Source organism: Amia ocellicauda, chromosome 20 (genome assembly GCF_036373705.1).
Source record: "Amia ocellicauda isolate fAmiCal2 chromosome 20, fAmiCal2.hap1, whole genome shotgun sequence".
In the NCBI taxonomy this organism is placed as follows: Eukaryota; Metazoa; Chordata; class Actinopteri; order Amiiformes; family Amiidae; genus Amia; species Amia ocellicauda.
In genome coordinates, this window is record NC_089869.1 from 7,248,769 (window position 1) to 7,272,018 (window position 23,250).

The following is a 23,250-nucleotide window of genomic DNA, read 5'->3' on the forward strand; positions in this document are numbered from 1 at the left end:
CTCTTAATAACTACAACTGAAGTAGGTTCCTTACTAAAAACAAAAAATCTCGTATTTTAGTTTCTAAAACAAAGGTCTTTGTTGGAAATGTAGGCGTCACAGATAACGAAAATGAAAAGATACGCTGGTGTGTGCATGCACATATATATATATAGACACACACACACATACACATACAGTATTTGTGTATATGTGTATGTATACACAATTGTATAAATGGATGTAAATAGAATGGGAACTTGATGGCTCATTTGATGTGAGATATAGAATTTGATCCCAGTTTACCTGTCTGGCCAGGGTGGTGAGTCACTCAGACACCCAAGGCTGATGATAGATACACATATAAGGATAGATTAGATTGAGTAATATATATATATATATATATATAGTCTGCTGTTCTGTTTCAACATGATAGGGAGACCGATACTGAAAAGCCTTTTATAAGATAAGGGAAATGGCATCTGAGAAGCTTCACAGAGGACTCCAGATCATTTATTTAAATTGGTTTTCCTTGTACACACTACAGTATTGTATATTACAAAAATATGTGTACGGTTGCAGAGTAACTCCTTTCTGGTGGTCAGTCACTATATCAATCCATGTTTGGGCATCATCTACCATAATGTCATTTTGACATCTAACAATTTACATAAATAAATAAATAAATACATAATTAAACACATGAATAAATAATACATTTGGTCAAGGGCAGAATACAGGGCTGATTTGGAATTCTCCTTATTGACTGCGTTTTGGTGACTATCCATTACCGATTTCAAACCTGCCAATGTCTCATAGTGGGTTGGCTATCGTCATCTTCTCTCTGATCTTTTCTCCACCATAAAGCGTTATGCAGATTCTTTGTTTAATTCCAAGCTCTTCTGCTTACCCAGCTGCCATGATCATCAGTATTAAGAAATGGTCTCTGAGAAAGAGCCTAGGAGTCCTGTTGAGTGTTGATGGCTGTGGTCACCGCTTCCTGGATCTGTCTCTGTACTCTTATAGGACAGGTGAATCTGAGATTGACCGGTCACTTCATGAGAACATCAGTGGCTTATGTGGGTTCTAGAAATCTCTCCTCTGTCGTTTCCAAGGGAAGGATTTTTGTAGTTTGGAAAAGGAGGGGGCTGTTGCTTTTATCCCATAACTTTTTTATTTTATTTTTAATGATAAGGTAGATTTATTTTGAATATACCTTTAATAAAACAGTAGGTTTTTGTTTATTCTAACCTTATGCAGTGGCTGCATTGCATTTATTGTCCATGATTCTTCCTTCTAATTAATTTACCCTTGCACTAATTTGACCCATCCTACACAAACACACACACACACACATATATACATATACATATACATATATATATATATATATATATATATATATATATATATATATATATATATATATATATATGCACATACACATAAATGTATATAGCCGATTAATTGTCATACAATCTGTATGGGTCCCTTGACCTTTACATCAGGTTCTGTCAATGCCAATCTGAGCACATTGTTCTAATGATTTCCCCCCTCCGCCACCCCCCACACCCCAAAAAAAGAAAGGGAGAGAAAGAGAGAGAGTATGTGTGTGTGCGTGTGTGTATGAGAGAGAGAAAGAGAGAGTGAGAGAGAGAGAGAAATTCAAGGAAAGCTTTGAAGTGGCTTTCACTGCTACAGTCGGCTGGCCGCCTCTCCGAGATGTGTCACCTTTGCCGAGAGGGAATAGGGAAATCACGTTTCGAATGGTAATGATAACATACTAATCACTTGAATTCTTTGAAGATGGGAGCGAGATACTCTGTCAGTATCCCTGGCTGCCGGTGCTCCGAGGCACGCAGGCATCATGGTCTAGGTGTATTAGCTTAAGCGTGCATGTCAATACAGTCTGCATCTTCGCAGATCCATAGGGGCTCATTAGGGAGAGCTGGCTCGTTTTCCCTATGTGCACGCACCCCCCTTTTTTAAACTATTAAAAAGTATTTCTGCAATTTTAAATGACATCTGTCAACGGTGGGGAGAGAGAGGAAGAAAAAAAAAGTTCAGAAGAGGTTTTTCTCTTTCTGATTGTCAAACTTTGAAACCGGTTTTGAAAAGTGGAACGTCGTCTTGTTTTTCTTTTCTTTTTTTTCCCCCTTTTTTTTTTTTTTTTTTTTTTTTTCCCTAGGAGTGATTAGTTTGTACATCTTTTGACAGCTTAACTAGAACTAGGGATGCAGTTCTTTTTCCTTTTTCAATGAAAGAAAGCAGGAATGAATTCTCTTAAGGAAAAAGTTTCTGTTATTAAAAGAGAAGGATGCAATCATGTGAAAGATGAGAGATTCGAGTCCAGAGAGTGGCAGCGTTCGGTCATGAAAAATAAAAAAATGAAACAAATCTATATACTTGAATGCAACTGAAACAACAGTAAAGTTTAAGACCCATAACAAGGCGCACTTATTCAAAACTGACTTGAATTATCGCATACAAAAGTCTCTCACTGCTGTGACAATTTTGAGTAATTCTACAGGAATGAAAATGCATTGAAGGCAGTGAGTGATACCAGTTCTTTCAGGCATTTCTCATAAGGTGCCAAGACAGTATTGACGCCAGACATGGTTTCACTTCAATTTCAGAGAAGAAATACAAAGTATTCGTTTAGACTAGAATACGGTTCCATTTTCCTACGATAATAAACTACGGTATGAATTCAGTTCTAGACTAAAATTCAAATGAGAACCGTCCGGTGTAGTTACCTGTTTTTTTTTGTCAAGTTTTACACAGGCACTGGCCACATAAGCATTGGAAATTAATTGAAGTCATTGAGGGGTGGAAGTGTATTGCAATTAAACGCTGTTGTTAGTGTTTCTTAACATCTTAATGTCACCCCTTCTTCTAATTATTAAACTTAAGCCCTTAGAAGTGTTGTAGTCTTCATTCAGTTTGATTGAAAGCATCATATTTTTTTTTGCCAGCAGATTAAACATTGGTATTTTGTTTGGGATTTCTGTCAATGGAGCTGCAATCAATTTCTCTTCACCGAGACTCATGTATACATGTGATATTGTGCACGTAAAAGCAGCCCATTTAATTACTTAGCTTTGTGATGTAGTGCCATTCGTAAAATTATCTTATCTTTTTTTTTTAGAGAGAGAGAGAAAGATTAATTAACTGTACAGTGCTTTGTCCATTTTGGGAGAGAAATCGTATATTATTTTAGTGCTGTGCTACCTTCTATAATCAACCTGAAACAGGCTAATAAAGTTAACTTTAATATATTTTGGGAAAGGGTGAATTTCTCTCATTGCTTTGTATCTAAATACAAATTTTAAAGCAGCTGTTACACGAATGTATTTATATAGGCAATGTAATATTGATTTATTGCAAATTAAGTACTTCAGCTAAGGAAAAAACATGTATAATGTAATTTATATGTTAAAATCAATAACATACATAAGGTCTAGATTGTCTCAGTTAACACATCCAAACCAACTGTAGCATTCACACTAACCTAATGAGTTAAATTACACATACTAACCGTTATATAACATCAATAAAGTTACAATGAGAATGATAGGTTATCAAATTCTGAAGCAGCAGCTTCTGAAAATCAATAATCACAATTAAAAACAGTTGAAGACAAGAATTCTTGAATTTGTAATTCTGGCAAACGTCCAAGATAAACCTCATAGGAATGTTCTGTTAGGTTTTAAATTACAAGAGCCCAAGTGGAAATCCTGCCAAATTCAAAATGGATTCTCTTGAAATGTTAAAAAACTGCTATAGCAAGTTTATAATCCCATGCAGTATACATCAGACCAATATGCTCAGGTGAAATGATCTCGATGCAGGCCCTAGGATGACTGAACGATCCGTGAGTCTATTAGTGACACCCTGAAATGTTTTTCATCTTCCCCGATCTGTGTTTTTGTGTTTCAGAGGGCACATCTGCTGGATAACACCGAGAGACTGGAAAGGTCATCTCAGAGACTAGAAGCTGGGTACCAGATAGCTGTGGAAACGGGTAAGCAGTCTGAGTGCAAGCAAATTGTCTTGCTTATGCACAGCAGTCTTGACGACACATGACATTTCAGGAGCACATCAAAGGAGAGGCACAGACAGTCGCTCGAGATGCAACTTTACATATAGCGCACACAATTGTGAGCTTATTTGTGCTCATCTATGTATTTTTTTTTGAGTCTTCTTTTTTTTTCATACTTAAAAAGGCAGGGATCTACTGAAATAAATATTGTAAGCATTCTCCCAAAGCTGTTCTCTGCTTTTTTTCTTTGTTAAATCTTTTTTTTTTTTTAAAGAAAACCACCCATTAAAAACATGATCAGCATCAGAGAGGTTTTTATTTTATCATTAAGTGCGGGAAAATTACCTCATTTGGATTTTTTTTTTTTTTTTAATTTAAGATTAAATATCAAGGTTCCTGCTCTTAGTTTGCTGTCACCACTTTGTTGATGCTCGGTGTATTCCCCCGAGGTGTATCAAAGCTGATTCTTGAAGTATCAGTCGACTTTCAGTTGCTTCCACTATAGTTTGAAAAAGTTTATTAATTTACACTATAGTGGCTGCATGGATTCTGTACGGTGTCGACAGATTTAATAATTCAAGTCGAAGACGGGCTGGGGAGGAAGTAGACATTTGATGTTTTTTAAGTTACAGGAACAAATTCATAAATCCAATTTACATTCCCTCCTTAATTTATTTATTTTTTATATTATTTTATTGTTTCAAATGTTTTTGGACAATGTCAAGCACTGGTTATATTTTTATAGTGACTCAAAAACCTCTTGACATTTATTCTGCTTTTGCTCCTGTTCAATTATTCAATTAAGGTGTCCATTACTTGATATAAGAAATGCCTGGTGCATTTATAGCTGATAAACTACAGACTTTGCTAAATCAGGTTTGGTGCCTATAAAAAATATAAATAAGTGTGTGTGTGTGTGTGTGTGTGTGTGTGTGTGTGTGTGTGTGTTCATAAATATATATATATATATATATATATATACTTTTTACAAAGATAGAGTACTTTGTTCCACAAATATGTTAGTGGGAAGAACAATTGCTTATGGAGCATGGCCCAAAGAAACCCCAGCTTCCATGCTTTCCTAAGCTCCGTATCTCAGCACAGTTAAACCCGGGACCTCCCTCTCTCAAAGTCCTGCTTGACTGCACTGCCTGTGATTCCTTTTGTGAGTCAGACCTGCGGTACATAAACAACATAAATACACATGATCGTAAGCACCGAGGCTGCTAAGAGAAGAGTGAGCACAAACATTAGGCCTTTTGTTTGAGACAGCGGCAGGAAAGAAAAAGCTCTCAACAGTTCTCATGCTGGAGTTGAAAGCACTACTGTTGGAGGTCTTCCTGTAGGGTGGTGTCAAGCCAAGCTCTGGAGCTCTCGTAGTTAGCGGGGGATACTTGTGGGCCATTTCACAAGCTATTGTTTTGAAAAGCAATTTAGCATTTTCTCTTTTATGTCATTAGTTTATTTTATTTTATTTTATTTTGAGTATTCAAACATCCATCCAAACATCAATCTATAACTTGCAATTCCCAGCCTGTGTAAAGTACAGTTTATTTAAGGTGAAGAAATTCTTATGGAAAAAAATAGACACTGTAATGAGATAAGTATATAATTTAAAGTACATTTTCATAACTATGCCAACTTTTGCACATTCTGTAATATTTCAGTTCATAAATATGAATTATAAATGCATATATCTCAAAGTTTTTAACAATCTTTATTATTAAAAGCCAAGCCCCATCATGTGGATGTGGTTAAAAAAACAATAAAAAATCTATTTACCTATATTTTTAAATTGCTATATGTGACAAGCTCACATAACATTTTACTGACTTGACTGTAAAGCTGTGTGTGTAATATATATATATATATATATATATATATATATATATATATATATATATATATATATATATATATATGTGTGTGTGTGTGTGTGTGTGTGTGTGTGTGTGTGTCGTGAAGATTTGCAGAGCTCACAGAACCGAAGCTGAAATGTCACTAATGCAGTTAATCTTGCAAGAGTATATATATAGGCTGGTTGTCTTTCGTGTGCTGGTACCAAAAGAGAGAATAATTGTGGCACACAAAATACAACACATTAAACATACAAAAAGAAGGGACTCTGAAATAGTAGAAATAACCTCAATAAAAATCAAATTTAGAAACAAAACAATTATTCATTTTTCAGGAGACTAAGTATAAACCACCACTGATTAAATAATTTCCACTTTTTTGGATCTTTGAGATTCTTAGGTTCTATGAAATCAGGGCATTTTTCTGGGTTTAACTTTTTAAATTATCATTAATAATAATAATAATAATAATAATAATAATAATAATAATAATAATTAATAACAAATCCTTTTAATATTTTATATTGTATTAATAATCATTATTAATAATACAATTAAAAACATTTTACCAAGAACCAAAACTTTTAACTTGTGATGCCTTATGAGCAAACATTGCGAAACCTGACAGCATGTTACAAGTTATAGATATAATCATTGTGCGGCTTCACTCTAGTTGAAAGACTTGTTTTGTGGTAGCCTTTCAGTGGCTACATAACAGTTTGAACATTTGCTATTTTTTGGAGCCATTGCAGACACACATTCCCAGGGTAATAAACTGATACCAGTAAGTTAGTCTCTTACACTTAGCTTACTTACTTCTCTCGGCACCTTGTTATCACTTATTACAAATATCTCCACTTCTCACGCGCATCTAAAATCACTGTAAATGCCACAGCGAATAAAATACAGCTTGGGGTTTAAACACATACAGGAAAGCAGCTGAAAACACTTTTGTAGCCAGGGAGTACACAATAAATGTATATATACACATTTGGGAAGATAGGCAGGTATTTGACTTTCTATTTATGTTTGGTATTTATTGTGTATATATATATATATATATATATATATATATATATATATATAACTTGTGAATTTGTTGTTGAAGTAACACCTGAATTAAGGAACAAAGGAAACAATATGCCTATGTTAAGGGGACCATAGTTTTCTTTAGGTAGCTGTATTGCAAGAGAAAGCAGGTAGGCTAAGATCAAATGTATAAGCAAAGTAATTTATATGGAAGTGGAAAATATACCAAGATTCTCAGTGAAATCTGTTAGTGTTGAGGATGTTTGTTGGAGCAACTCGAAGACAATTTGTGGACACCAGTAAACCTTTCCCACGCCGGACCTGTATACATGGAGACTTAGTAAGTAAAGGGAGAAATGTAAGTAGATAATGAAGTTGGCGTATTTAAAAATCAGGGACACCAAGCTGAACACTTGGATGTAAAAATACCTGCAGAGAATTTTCCAAATGAAACGCATGCAGCCATGGAAAACATGTGCATATTAAAAACATGCTTGTTTGGAGGTAGTTTCCTAATTAAAACATTAAAGAAGTCCTGCAATACCACTTAGCAGCATTTCCATCTCATTTATAATGTATTACGGAAGTTCAGAACCAGCAGCAGCTGAAGGAGTTGGGGATAGTTAATGTCAGCTAGAGTTCGAGATAAATTATACCAGCTTAAAAATAGCAAAACAACAACAACACAAATAAGAGAAGAACGGTAACAATGTCTGAGTATTAACTTTGCAAAACCACAAATAATGTTTACAGTAGTTAGAGGATAAAAACAATAAAGAAAAGTTTGGCTTGGATCTTTGTGTGCCACAGGTTTGTAGAAATAACATATTAATGTATTTAAAGTGCTCATAAATCTATCCTTATGAGTTATAAAGAGAAATCTGTATGTTGGATATGTTATTTCCTTTATTATAATGACAGGAATAAGACTTTTTATAGACCAACCTTGACACACAAGTTTCTCTGAAGTGTGATAGGCGTTCACACTTTGTAAAGGATCATTTATTTGCTGTCAAACCTAACGTGTACTATCCAATTGTGCTCCCTCACTGTGCCTGAAAGCCTGTCTTCAGTTATTAAAGATGCATCCCTTATGGACAAATGGGAGGTTTAATCAACCCTCCCATTAAATGTAATCAGATATTGTTTTATAATATTAATGAAAAGCATTTGAGCGATGCAAAGCTGTAATCGAGTCGATTCATTAACGCAAGGTGGGTTAGACGCTGTTTCAAAAAGGTGTTCAAGGCTTCCACCTCAAGGACCTATACTGAGCAAGTAGCAAGAGATCACCTGAGTTGAAAGGGCATCCTGCTGGACTTGTTATCTTGACAGTATCTACTGAGCAGGTTCAACATGTGAAAGAGGATTTGAACAGACCCACAGTGATCTTCGCATGTCTTCACCAACAAGTGGGGTGAAATATTGCGACGGGAATTCCCTCAAGGGAGCACACCCAGGTTGAAACATGCTGTGTTATTAAGGACTGCCTCATGCTCTCAGACATGTAAAATAGTACACTTGTATTCTGGGTAATTTAACAGAAACACATACAAGTGTATGTAAACTACATACATTTGAGTCATGTCAAATGGTGACCTGGGAAAGGACCAGAAAAGGACTAGTCCCCAATGAAGTAGAGCAAAGCTGTTCCAACAAACAAACAAAAACCATTGAAAACTCAACAACCTGCATTCAAAAGACACAAAAAAATGTAGGAAAAGGCAAAACATAATAAAAAAGAAAAAAAAGAAATTAAATAGTAATATATGAACCCTTGTTCCTCTATTGTGCCCTTTCCGCGAAACACCCGGCAACACGATCAGGGATGGACCAGCGGGGTCACCCAGGCTTATGCCTCGACTTCAATCTGAATTGATCTGAAAATGAAATAGCTCATTAGGAATTGATTTCAACCAGTTTAGATAAGCAGAGAGAGCCTTAGCCTGGCCCTGGAGGCTTTGGCTGCTGAAAGTTCACTCAGTGCCAGGTACAGAATCGCTCCACAGGCCATCAACTTTATTAGTGCAGAGATAAGCTGATTAGGCCTTGTCAATCAGAGGTGCCAGGAGCTCAATTGAGAGTCCCTTCTGTTTTTTTTTTTTGTGATAAATCATTGAAGCGACCAACAAAGCTTTATAGACGTGCGGTAAGCAGCCCTGCAGTTGTCACCAAGCAAGACGCGAGGGCCCTATGATGATGTGACGACTATATTAAAGAGTACATCAATTTGTTTAGAGTGTTTTGATTTTTTGCCGTGGTATTAAGAGAGGGGAGCATCGTCGGTACAGCTTTACTGGAAAGCAGAGTGTGTGTGTGTGTGTGTGTGTGTGTGTGTGTGTGTGTGTGTGTGTGTGTTCGAGTAAATAAATAAATAAATAAATAAATAAATAAAAATAAAAAACGTAGTTCCTTTTGAAGCCTACCATGGCTTTGAGACTTGCTGTGTCAGTCAATGGGTGCTCAAGTGTCCCTGAAACTGGTACGCTCTGATCCTTATCCCGTCTTCTACCTACCCTTAGTACTGATAAATAAACAGCAACAGAAAAGTGGATTGTGATGGACTGCATTCGGTCTGGGTTGTGGCAATGCAAATAACATGTTATTTTAATTTGTACACATTGTTTTGCTTAAGCAATATACATACATGTAAATACAAGAATAAAAGTTCAATTTACTTTCAGAAGGTTTAAACCACTTAAAATCCTATATCAATATCAATAAACTAATGTGAGATGCTATTACTATGAAATATGAACAGTAAAATGTTTTTAAAGATACACAAATTCATGACATTTAAAAATGTAAATGAAATGTATTAATGTGAACAGAATTTCTTGTGGTTTTGCTTTGATTTGCTTCCTAGTAAGCATTTTGTTTGTTTGTTCCTTCCTTATTGGAACTAAAAAAATGTTTTTGAATGCATAAAACAAAAAGAACTTCAGTGTATTTTCTTATTTAAAATGGGATAATTTGCAGTAAGTTGACTAAAACTAAAATGTGCTTCTGTTGCTAACGCCAAAAATGTCCAATATGAGGGTTCAAGAGAATTTGCAGAAGGCAGAATTTTAGTTCGTTGTTTTGTGTGAAGTATACCTTCTCACAACTTCAAAAAAACAACAACTGTAATCCTTTTATAAAAAAAGGGACAGTAAGAATTATTTAATTAATTAATTTAAATTAACTCAACTATTTCCCTTATGAAAGCATAGTTGTGTATCAGCAGACATCAAAGTGCTCTGAACCCTATATGTATGACTTTGATTTAAGATTTTTACTTTTTACATTTTTGTGAAGTCTCTCTTAATTTATTATCTTTAATTATGGCAATTTATTTGATGATTATATTAAACCGTGTTACATTTTCTAGTGTTTTGTGTGCATAGTTTGCATAAATCTGTCATATAATTGTTTGACTTGTCTATCTGACCATGTGTCTGTCCTTCTACCTATCTATGAAATCTATCACAGTCCTTAAGTACAATACTCAAACTTGGAATAACTGAATTTTAGAAAGTTGCCCCTTTATGTTGGCCATATCCTTGACATTTATCTTTACTTTTTAATATCCATATTAATATAAAAGGATTCAGCTGCAAATACCATAGGTATCCCTTCATGTGAAAAGCCATAGATTTTATATATATATATATATTATAATTCAAGTATTGAGGTTTATCTCTTATATAAAACATAAAATATATATTTTATTTGAAGTCTTTTAAGTCTGTGGCATTGTTTTGAATTTTATATTTCATTTTTTATAATAAATATAATTATTATTCATACTTTTTTGCAATACGTTTTACTTAATATTTAACACACTTCTGATTATTTAATGAATGGCCCTTACTTATATTCTCAAACCTCACCAATTTAGGTACTATTTAGTTAGTATTCTTGTGTGTGTGTATGTATATATATATATATAGTATATATTATAATTCTGTCTTTCAGAAACATAAAACTTTAATTTTCTTTTTGCTTTATTACTCTCCCACCGGTGTTGAACAGAAGAGTATACTGAATATTTATATTTAACCACTGCCATTTTTATCCATTCAGTAATCTCAGTAAGGTAACTGAATTTCCTTATGTGTGTGTGTGTGTGCATGTACATGTGTGTGTATACTACATGTAGAACCTATACATTATATATTGTATGTATATATTTTTCTTAATTAAGTAAAATACTTCTTATCTAGAACTATTGGGAAATATATATTATTTTTATTATTATTAATATTAGACTTCATTTTCCTTTTAGTTGTAGCCAAATTACAAATACTTTTTAATAAATAACTAAAATTATAAATTAATTATTAAAAATACATCTACACTGCCTATTCTGCTAGTTGCCTCCAAGGAAAATACTGGAGAGCAAACAAGAAAGAAAAAGAAACATACTTTCTATAGTAAGTCGCAGTAATGAACAGTTTAATTAAAATAGTCGATTTCCTCAGACATATTTTTGTTTTAGGTCCTGGATGTACACACACTATATACACACAATATTATATATTTAAAAAATATCCCCCAAGGGTGAGCTGTTTATCGCGAAGTCCCTGGTGGATGAAAGAAAATGTAATAATAATTTTTCTCCCTAATCGGGCCTTGTCAGCAAGGCGTCTTATCGTGGAGAGGAAAATGACACCGATCCTATCGAAGAGACTGAGTCCGTGTCAGCGCCATCCCCAATCACAGCAACTCAGCCTCCATATCTAGTGCCACCACAAACGGCGAGTGCCGCTTTTTTCATCTGGACTTCAAAAACCGAGCGAATCATTAAAATTGCACCCGCGTACAGCTGCAGGGATCAGCCGCACTAGCGCAAAATGGGATGTGGGAAAGGAGTCTCGCTAAATGTGCTAATTCTGCTGTCACATGTTTACGGCTTAATTTTAATCGGTTAGAGGAGGGAGAGGGAGAGAGAGAAAAATAAGAAAGCCGCACATTGCAATAAATCGGCATTATCTTTGACACCGTAGGACTCAGCTGGTCCGGGGATTTAGAGGGTCGTTGGCAACAGTATATATTGTGACACACAAAGTATTTTTACGCTTGAAATGTGGTAGCTAAGGTGCAATCTCTGGTTTAGTCTGCACAGACAAAGGAGAGAGCTCACACAATGGTGAGCCAGCATACGGACACTTTATGCCATAGGAGAACCAACAGAACACTAGTCTCAATAGCGTTGGGGAGACTGAATTTAGCATTATAATATTAGCTCCAGTTAAGTGTAATTGTTGACTGCTGTTTCAGGCTGAAAACATTAAAAGATATATAATTTTATTTTTAACTAGCTTGCAATGTAAAACAAAGATTTTGTGGTCTCTTTCTTTTTCCTTTTTCCTGTTCCTTGTACTCCATAATCAGAACAGACTATAAGCATTTACGTTTTAGTTATTTTATACTGTCTTCAACAATGAATGTCCATTGACCTGCATTTTTTAAGTACGATTTAACATTGTTATGCGCCCATGTTTAACAGTTATCAATCTGCCTTTCAGTGCAGACCTTCCCAAGATATTGAAAAAATGTGGTTGTCCATAATCATACACCTACGGTGAAGTAACAAGTAGGAAAAAGGAGCCCTTAACTGCTCGTCTAATTAGATCAGAATGGCTTTGGTTTGACTATTAGCCTAAACTAAGCATGGGATTAATTTCCACAAAAGTCATAAGTCTTTAGAAACTGAACAGGGTGTACAGCTTAAGCAAAGATTATCAGAAAAGTCCTCTCTAATGAAAGTTACTTGTAGGAGGTTTGGTTTTGAACACGGTGGTGCTGAGGGAACAAACCAACAGCGGCGAGCCAAATCGGCTGTTTGTCACGGAAAGCAAATCTCGGCCCAGAAACGCTGTCTTGTAATCATGCCAGAATAGAAGAGTCATCTTCAAGACACACACACATTCACGCACGCACCCCCCCACACACACACACAAAGAAGAAGAAAACCTAATCAATCAAATACTTATTTCTCAGTGTCAGAAATAAACAAGCCGCTTTGTCCCCTACAAAACAACAGCTGTAATGACCTTTGGGTGACACACCGAGTGAAAAGAAAAAATAACTCGCCTCAATTCTGTTTAATAAAGTGTTTTAGAAGGAAATGGGAGACAAAAGGCAGAAGTGGAACCCCATGGGCGCTTCCTTATTGGCGCATTAAAGAGCTGACAGATCTGAGACAGTGAAATTCAAAATGAACTGATATGAACCAAAGGAAGGGAGAAATCTACGCGCTTGTCACTTCGGGATTCAGATCATAAATGTTAATCGTGTGATGAAAATGACACACCACTGACAGTAGATTGATAGTGGTTAAAACACATAATTTAATAATGAGGTGGGGGGGATAATGAACACACGTGTCAGGCAGGAGATACACACAAGCTGAGGTGGCTCTGGCTTTGATAGGAGAGGAAATGAAAAGTGGTCAGGACTTGGTTGCAGTATGACATTTCTTTCTCATTATGCCTCACTGTCAGAAAGTGAGTTTTTGTGTTTTTCTTTTTCTTACAATAATTATCATCGTTATCGTATTCTATGTATCCCTTGTCCGTGAAGATAGATTAATGACTCCATGTTTTTACCTCGAGTAAACAAATGTCATCCTTCTCTTATTATAATTTAAAAAATATATATTTTGATGAGGGGAACCAGTGGTCATCGTGCATATCTTCACTCTAGTTGTGCACTCTTATCCAATGGAAATTTTAAGGTCCTGTAATTGCTGAAATGTAAGAAGTGATGGGCAGCATGTGGCTAAACACATTTTTTATGTTTTTTTTTTTTATATCTTTTCTTCCTATGACTCGTGTTAAACCAAATAAATAATTAGCCGTCTCCGTCTGTCACCTGAACGGTCTTCCCATGAACCACTGTTTGTTCGCTGCACTACACTTGGATCTATGGCCCTCTCAACGGTTTCCCTCTTTGCTGCCTCAGTCAGCAGCCTGCATAGGCCTGCACTTGGACGCCTGGACAGATAAAAGCTTGGACCGAAAAAGTCAGCTGGTTTGTCCATCTGTCAGTCAGCAGGAAAGCAATGTGGTTGTCAAGGGGCCAGTTGGTCCATCAGCTTGAATGGAACGGGGTCTGAAATGACACAACAAAGTAAAAACCTGCTGAAATTGGCTTAGTTTGGCACTGGAAGCGACTGTGTGGTTTGCGAGTGCATGTTCTGGAAAGCTGGAGGACGAGTGGGGGGATGAGAGTTGAGCGTCGTTGTGTGAAAAGAATAGGAACTTGTTACTACGATGTTTTGTGGTATTTTGTTGTGCAGGCTTTTTGCTTTTATGTTGAAGTAAGAAAAATCAGCAAAAATGAAGTTATCTGTGCACATACAGCTGTACAGATTTGCGTACGTATTTGTTTTGTTCCTCAGTTTATTATTCCTGCCGAAGACACAAAGGCTACTGTTTGTTTCCTTTGCATTTTGCTTTTGTCTTATGTGTTTGCATACCAGAATTGTCTAATTATTTCTTGGGGACGATCTTTAGGGGACTTTTTTTTTTTCTCTCCTTATGTACAGGCCTAAAAATAGTAAACCTTCTTCAGATTTTATGATCAAAACATTCCATTCTTGTAAGACGAGACTCACTTTACCTGAAAAGTTGTTTTTATTTTTTTGACAACACATCCTCAAACATTTACACTTGTAACTTTCTCTGGAGGTATGTTTACGTTTTAATTATCTTAGCCTATTTTTAGTATCTGGTTCTTACCACACATTTCCTACTTTTGAAATAGGCAAATATAAATAACCTTGTGGGCACTGAAATGCATGCAGTGTGCCTCTGTGCAGTCTTTCACGCTCTGTGCTGAAAGAATTAGAGTGCAATCTAAAGTTTCACAGATAGGCTGTGCCCTTGAGCCACTATAGAAGAGAAATATCTCCCATGCTGCAAAACTGTAAAATAGACAGCTTTGGGTCACTTCACCCGGCACACACTTCAATTCCATGACTATTTCTGTGAGGATGATTCCTGAAAAGAAAAGGCACGTTAAATAACTACACCACAAATATTAATTTGTTTGCTACTCCGCATCTGCTGAGTGTGTAAATAACTTTCTCCTTGTGTGTTTATTGTGAAGACAGCGCTCTCTCTTTCTGAACCACTCCAGCCTTTTCTTTTCAGAGACGGCTTTTATAGTTCGGAGTAGTTTTGCTGTTGTCTTTTCCTCCTCCTGCTCCTTCCTGTCCTGTTTTTTCTTAGGCCACAAAACTACAAAGGCGCTTTCCTCTCGGCTGCTGTGAGACTTTCCGTCTGACGGACACTACATTAGAATTAGCATTCTCATATCAGACATTTGTTGTTGTTTGGGGAAAAAATAAATATACATTGAGTCTGTTAAAGACTGTAGCCAAGCAAATCTTGAGACAATTAATTTAGCATATACATTTAAAAAAAAAAAAAAAGTATTATTATTATTATTATTATTATTATTATTATTATTGCCACTACTACTACAAATACAATAATAACACTAGTTAAGCCTAGATTTGTTAACATTAAAATGACTGTAATCAGCAGGTTCAAATTATATTTATTTATTTATTTTCTTCATTAAACATTGTGTTTTATTATCACCTATAGAAAACAGATTAAAAACATCTTATTTGCCCTGGTTTGGTTGATTGGTTTGTTTGTTTGTTGAGTTAATTAATTCAAATTACGTCAACCTGAACAGTTGTAGTAATTCACAATAGTCAGATATGCATCGAGCAGTTAGACTTAACATTATCAAAGATCACTATTTCACAGGCATTTATTTTTTTGCGAATCCCCCCCTTCTCTGATTTCTCTTAATCAATTTCAGTGATAACCTCATAATAAGGAAAACTAATTAAACACGAAAGCAAAAACGGAGTTATTGATTCTGCATTTAAGTGTAAGTGTTTTTGTTGTTGTTGCTGTTTTGTATTACATCATTTAAAAAAGCATTGGAGCTGAAATATTTTTTTTACTCAAGATGAATGACTGGAATGCTTTCCTAGACTCTGGGGGTGTTACTAGAGTTTAGAGAATCACACCTTGCGGGGTCCTATATTTGCCTTTAACAAACCTATGAAATAAGTCTTTCACTTTTTACCGAAATGAATTGTTGTGAATTGTGAATATTACACATTCTATCTAAACTGGCACTCTCTATATATCATTACAAAAACATTACCATAAATACATCAGTGGAAAGCTGTAAATTTACCAACACAATCCCTTTTAATATAAACATACATTTTAAACATGTTGTTGTTTTTGTTCTTATTGTTGCTAAAAGGCATATTAATTTAGGCAAGTAATAATGCACATATTTCTACAGCTTTATAATGTGTCGGAGGCCTGGCAATATGTGAGTAACCCTCCTCTGATTTAGCACAAGTTAATTATTTGTTACAGCCCTTACAGATCACAGCTGGGAAGACATCCAAATGTTCTATTCGGTTCAGCTGCATTGTATTTCTGCATCAAAACTGGCCTTCTAGAAACTTCTAGGGCGACGTATACACTCTGTGTTTTACAGAAAGATAACTTCTAAGGTTCAAAAGCAGATTATGGTATGAAAAACTATCCATTTTAATCAGGTGGGATAATGGGGAACACAATAAACAAAGTAATGAAAAATAATAATGATTTTTATAGAATTTTTATGCACAGAATTAACATAAATCATGTGTGACCCGCGATGAGCTCACTACAGTGTATGTGTTTGGCATTCTGCACAGAGAGAATGTATATTGGATAATTATGCTCTTGGGTTTTGCTTTCATCCCGTAGAGAAGTCCTCACCAAGATGCACAGGCTTTCAAATACAAAGCAATGATGATTAAGATCTGTACAATTACACATATGGAGAAACATTTTTGCAGCTAACACAGACATGAGACAGGTATTTGAAGGTTGCTGCCTAATAGTTGTCAGATGACAGCTTCATCCCATTCTTCAGTTAAAAAAATATATAATAAAAAACTTCAACTCTAATTTGGTCATTCCATCAGAAGGGCACTGACAATAGGTGCAGTTGTGCCAAGAAAAAATAAAGTTTCTAGGCATTTTAGACTATATTAATTAATTGTTTTTATTATGTTAATTATATTCCTGTTCAGAGTTAATACATGATTTTGCAGCAAATGCATTCCAACAAATTAATTATAACTGCTCATATTTCTAATAGTTTTTGCTTTATCTGTAACTCACTTTTAATTGCCTATGATTTCTTAACTTTATAGGAAAACACAGTGCTCATAAAATGTTGAGATTAAACATTGGTCTTATAATTCTCTAAAATCAAATGGTCTTGGACCACATTTACTCACTTTCTATTACTGCTGGTGGTAGTGATTTAAAAAGAGAAACTAAATATAGGTAGTAAAACTGAAGTCTTTCTAGAGAATGTTTATTTTTCTGAAATAATGGCACAATATGTTAAATGTCAGTATTAATAGAACAAGCATGTATCATTTATTAGGAAAACAGAAATCACATAAAACATTTTTTGACGATTTGTTCAATAATAATAATAATAATAATAATAATAATAATAATTGGTTTATGTGTCACATTATCATTTCTTACCCAACCTTTTGGAAAGTCTACTGAAGAAATCAATTTTGTTTCTTAAAAATACATCGAATCCTCTTGCATATCTTACATGTGCATAAAGGGTTAAAATCATTAGCCATCATTTGTCACAGGACCTTTTAGATGCTTTAGTTGTGTAGAAATACCATTAACATCATGTAGCATATTCTCTCATCATTGAAACAGAACAACCTGAAAGATTTGTTTTCCAGTGTTTTATATCAGAAAGGTTAAGGAGAAGAATAGGAAATGTATTTCGAAATAAGCATTTAAGGTATTTACTTGGAAAGAAAAACAAACAACAATTATTTTATTTTTACAGTTTTGCCATCATAAATTTACAGAATGAGAATAACACCCATCAAACAAAATATAATTAAAGAGAATGTTTTAACAAATTGTGCTCTCAAGATGACAGTAAATTAAGAATCTAATGCAGCTGGCTTATAACACTGTAAAAAGGTAATTGTGGGTGAACTTTCCAGTTTTGTTTTTGGCATTAAAATGTAGTTTTTGTTTGCCACCTGGATTGATTTGAACAGATATACAATCCCCAGTCTGTCCAGGTCGTCCGTGTGGAGCTTTGTGAACAGAAGGCCTTGTTAGAACTGACACCTGAGCTTGTCCCTGACTGGGAGCACCTCCGTGTCCTCGCTGGCCATGCGGTGGCCTAGTTTTGCGTGCGCCGTTTGAGGAGCTGCATCTTTTGATTTGAGCTATTTATACATCCTTGGACCCGTGTTTCTGTAAATATTTCACAGCCTGATATTTACTTAATAGTCACCGAGACGTTTTCATCTGCAGAGTAGTTAAGAGAACAAGTGGATGTGGATGTGATACATGCCATATGGTTGTTCCTCTTTAAAACCCTGGTGTTTTGTTGGCACACATCTGTCTATTTTTGTGTTTATAAAGTATTGCTTGCACTAACTACCTGGAAACCAAGTCTAATATCGAAAGAAGCAAAGGAAGTGAAGTTTTGCTGTCTATAGCTGCTTTTTGTCAAGTGGCAAGAAAAGAAGAAGCAGCATATGTGTTGAGTAAGTTAAAAGCAACATTCTAACAAGATGCGAACACAGGTACTTCTTTTCAAGCAGTTTCCACTTCAACCGCAAACTCATCAAAACCAACAGTTAGGCATTAAAGTAAATTCCTAGCTTTAAAAACAAAACAAAAAAATCACACACACACAAATAATTGATATCCAGCGGTTATCTCAAACGTTCAGATGAAATATGACAACCTCCCCGTGCCATGTCAAGGGGGGAAAGTGTTTCCCAATGTAAGCAAAACGAGTAGTCTCTATATTTGAAATGAAACGGCACATGGTTCGGCGCGGATTCTGCCAGGTGTCAGGGCCGTTGTTCTTGTGCGCTCGATTGGAAAAGACGCCGAGCTTCAATTTCACTTTAATCTTGACATATCAGCATAATTGACCGCATTAGTGAAGCTTTTCCATCAATGTGAAACCAAAAGCGACCATTTTGACAGTTGATTGATTCCGTCTTTCATGGCGTTGCGAAGCTGGCATGACAGTGTAACCGCATTCATCTTTCCTTGCGCCACATATTTACAAGCAACAATTAACATTTCCTAAGTGGGGCCTTAAACGTTTAATACATTATTTACAGGTTAATGGCTTCCATAGAGTGTTGGGAAAGGAAGGTTTTAAGTTTCCCATGGGAGGGTATCCAGCTCATCATAGAAAATGTGGCAGAAAGCTACTTTGTAAAAGGCTTTTGGAGATTTTATATTTAAAACGTCCATATAATTTTGTTCCTATTACCTGAAATACATATACTTGATGAATTGAGGATCTTTTAGCCCTACACAGTTGCTTAGATGATGCAATACATTTATTATAGTCACCGTGAGCCATTGACAGCCTAGTACTGAAATGGCCATCTGTAGATTGTGTGTAGAAGTCTTCACCAACTGTGCCACTTTACTCAGATAATTTATTGTAGCTGTTTGCTGCTCATAACCACAGTCACAGACTTGCTCAGCCCAAATACTCTTCGACTTCCTCAAGTAAAGAGTGTGAACATCACCTGAACCACTAGAGCAGCCATGCTCATTAGGTATTCCTTTATTATAATAAAAATCAGAACTGAAAATCTGAATTATGAACTTGCAAAATGTGTATAGGAGTACAATTAACCTTGTGTTAATCGCATACACTTAATCATTAGTAAAGGTAATTTACAATCCGGTTATTGAGACTCTGTTCACACTCACTTCATTTTATCTTCTGTTAATTCTGAAGTGTTACCTGAATTCTCAGCCGTTTATGCTTTTTACTGCACCACAATTCAGTTTGCACACTAGCCTTTGATCTGATGTGAAATTGGACAGACGAAAATATATGTAGAGCATCCTATTGCTCCTAAAAGTGTTGATTAGATTGTATTATGGATCAGTGCTATGGCATCTGTTAGAGGTGTGACAGAAATGGCAGTGACAGGCGGTGCAATTATGTAATTACATCTCGGTGTTGTGAGTTAGGGTCTCTGTCTCTCTGCTCTGTGGTACAAAGGGACCAATGCTATCGTGTAGAGGATTTACAGTAAGGGAATTCGGCCTTGTAACAGCAGGCCTTAAATTGACAGTGCAGCTCATGGGAGAAACTTGAGTCACTTAAAATACACAGGCGTTTAAAAACAGGCTCCACTTTCGCCAACCAAAGGTTGTGCAGATGACTTCTTGGGCAGCTACATTGCTGAATCGCTGCAGAAAGTTGTGTTTTGATGCCCTCAAGTGACTTATTTTGCTCTAAACCGATGGATGCCAAGTGAGAGGCAAGTAACTTACTCTTCTCTGTTCTAGAAGTACACCTGAGAAATAACAAGGTCAACTAGGGCATATTTAATTCCTTAACCTGAAAAGAAAAAATAAATAAGTTAATAATTCTTTTTTATATTAAGGGTGTGAAACTTTGGAGAAAACAAAAAGTACTTTTTCTAATTATACTTTGTGTGCTTTTTGTCCAGTGTTGGTTGAGAAGCATTTGCAGAAAAGTACATTAATACAAAGAGCATACCTAATCAATTTTGAAGTTGCCTTGCTCTTACTGTATTGATCGGATTAAGTTGAAATGGGTTGGAGCAGGTGGGTGGCATGCGTTGCCAAGGTAACCAAACAATTATTGTATAGACTTTTTCTCTCTTTTTTTCTTCAAGGGGTTCTGTGGGAATACATGAACTGTACTATAACAGCAGTTATAACCACTTCAACGCTTATAAACACTGATTTATGCAGTACGTGGGATGCTGCCGAAACCATGTGTATGCTCACCTAGTACCTAGAAAGCCTACTAGGCATCACATCAACACAGGTATTTGGTGATCCTGCTCTTGTGATCTCGCTTTTTTAATGGTTTTCATTTAGGTAAAGTGGGGCATTCCTTGCTGGTGTCAAACTGTTCATCTGAGTGAGCAAGGGTGTGAAATCCATTCTTTAAAATAACATTTAATTCTGAAAACAATACAGTACAAAAATCACACAATAAGTTCTAAATTACCATATGATTTAATTTGGAATAATTCCATCTATAACGGTTTTGCAGCATGCTTCATTTTATTATAAAATAGTTTTCTCCCCCTATACTTACAGGGGCTTTGACACACCATTGTTGTTGGTGTTTTTTTTCCCCAAGGCAGTGCATCCTTGGTGTGTAATGAATAGTTATCTAAATATTTAAATCAATAGTAAATGACGTGCAATTGAGTTAATGGGGAAAAAATAAACCTCTGATCTTTTCATTAGGAAGGCACAGTGCTGACTAATTTCCCTGTCTGTCTATTAGTCCATCTTCCAAGATGTATGAAATAGTAATTAGAGAATTGCTTTGAGAGAGAGGAGGAAAGGAAAAAAAAAAAAACAACCTCCATGTTTTATACTCCGATGGAGGTTATATTTTCAGTGACAACTGGACCACAGTAATCAGAAAGTGTTAATAATCCCATCAAAGAGAAACAGTACATCAGTGCCTTTCTAATCCCTTGTTAATGGCAGGGCTCATTGCTCCACCCGCAGCATTCTCCCGTTCAGCTTCAATTATTACCTTAATACTGAACAAGTTGGAGGATGGAAGTTGCCAGTTTGGTTTGGCTCTCTGAGGATCTGTAATTATAACAAAGACACTTTTTATTGAAGTTACCTTTTTGTTCTTGGTTCCCTTTTTGTTGTCATTACAATGTTTTTGTCAAGGCCATTATTAATATTTCTTCTGTTGTTCATGAGACGCATCTGATCTGATTTATTTGTTTTGTTTAGGTTTTGGTTGTCCCCCCGCCTTTCCATATTATACTATTGTATTTTCTCAGGGAATAAAGCACATGAAGGGTACCTGTGAGCAGTGACTTTTCAGTCTGTCTGACCCTTAGTTGCCAGTAGCTGACCCATCCCTGGACCTAACCCAGGCATTTCTGGAGTAATCTCAGAGAATCACTTTCAACAATTTGTCCGGGTCAAGCAGGCCCACTAATTCCCATCTGTAGCTGTGACCATGTTCAGTTTAATACGAGTAGCATTAAAACAAGACATGTATTGCGGGCGTATTAGTTTTTTGTTCCTATCTTGTTTTATGAGACGATGGTTTAAGATTAAAAAAAGAATGAAAGAAAGAAAGAAAAAGCCATATCAATTAACAACGGTCAGGAGGTCTCAGAGTTTGTGCACTGTGGTGAGACCGCCCGAATCTCAGCACAGGCCCACAGGCGAGGATGTGGCGGCAGCTCGGCCTGTGGCCTCACAGACTCCGATTGCGGAGCCCGGCTGGGTAGCCCTGAGTCGAAGAAGAGCTGCAATCGCAGTAAACACAAGCCCTCACGAGCCAACATAATTATTCAGGCCGCTGGAAAACCCCAGTATCTCAGAAAGGAGGAGAAACAATCTGTCACATAAGAGTGTCTCTTGCTCTAGGAGCTACCCCTGCCTCTTGGTGAATGATGCTCTCTTGTTTGACTGGTAGGTCATTTCTGTTGAGAGTAATGTTATACACAGTTATGCAAGTTTATTCTCAAACAATAAAAGCATTGGATATCTTTGCTACATGTGTCCGTGTTTCTCATTAAATGTATCGATCCCCTATCAGTCTAACACACAAAAAAACCTTTAAATACACTTGGGAATCATGCATGAGTACTATTCAGTGAGAATGCTACTATTTATAATATGTGTTTGTATGCATGAATATGAATATTTGCGTATAGTATATTTCTATCAAATATGACAGCAGGACTGCTTCTCAAATAGAAACAATAGGATTTTTATGCAGTTGCTGCTGATCCAGAATGTTTTTTCTTGTTTGTTTTGTTTGGTTTTTGGCTGCTTGGTGGCTCCGGCTGGTTTCATTGACTTTATAATGATTGCTGGTCGGCCTCATATGCAACGTGAAATTCATTTTGGGTTTCGTTGTTGTTTTTTGTGTTGTTGTCTTTTTGTTTGCTTGTTTGTTTGTTTTTTGTAGTGAATCACTAAATTGCTAAAATATTGACTTGGCTTCATCCCCTTTTAAGGCCCGAAGGCACTCTGTCAGAATCTATTAGGAAAACTTTAATGTCGGAAGTTTTTTTTTTTTCTTTTTCTTTCCAAGAAAGAAAAAAAAAGATAACCCCTGGCAGCACACCATCCAGTTATATCACATATTGATTTGTATTGCTTTTTTAAAGTCCTACATATTCCAGGGCATAAATTTATGAAATTTGTCTCCGAAGAGTATGACCTCTTTAGATTGCATTTTTTATGTAGATTACCTTCT

The 23,250-nt window shown here is 35.9% G+C and overlaps 1 protein-coding gene across 4 annotated transcripts in view; it reads left to right on the forward strand.

Moving 5' to 3' along the window:
- vti1a (vesicle transport through interaction with t-SNAREs 1A) overlaps positions 1–23,250 on the forward strand; it is a 140,581-nt gene that overhangs the window by 32,890 nt on the left and 84,441 nt on the right. For all 4 annotated transcript variants that reach the window (XM_066693541.1, XM_066693539.1, XM_066693542.1 and 1 more), the window contains one exon: positions 3,919–4,003. In XM_066693541.1, coding sequence (XP_066549638.1) covers positions 3,919–4,003 — 85 coding nt within the window. The remainder of the gene's footprint in view (positions 1–3,918; positions 4,004–23,250) is intronic.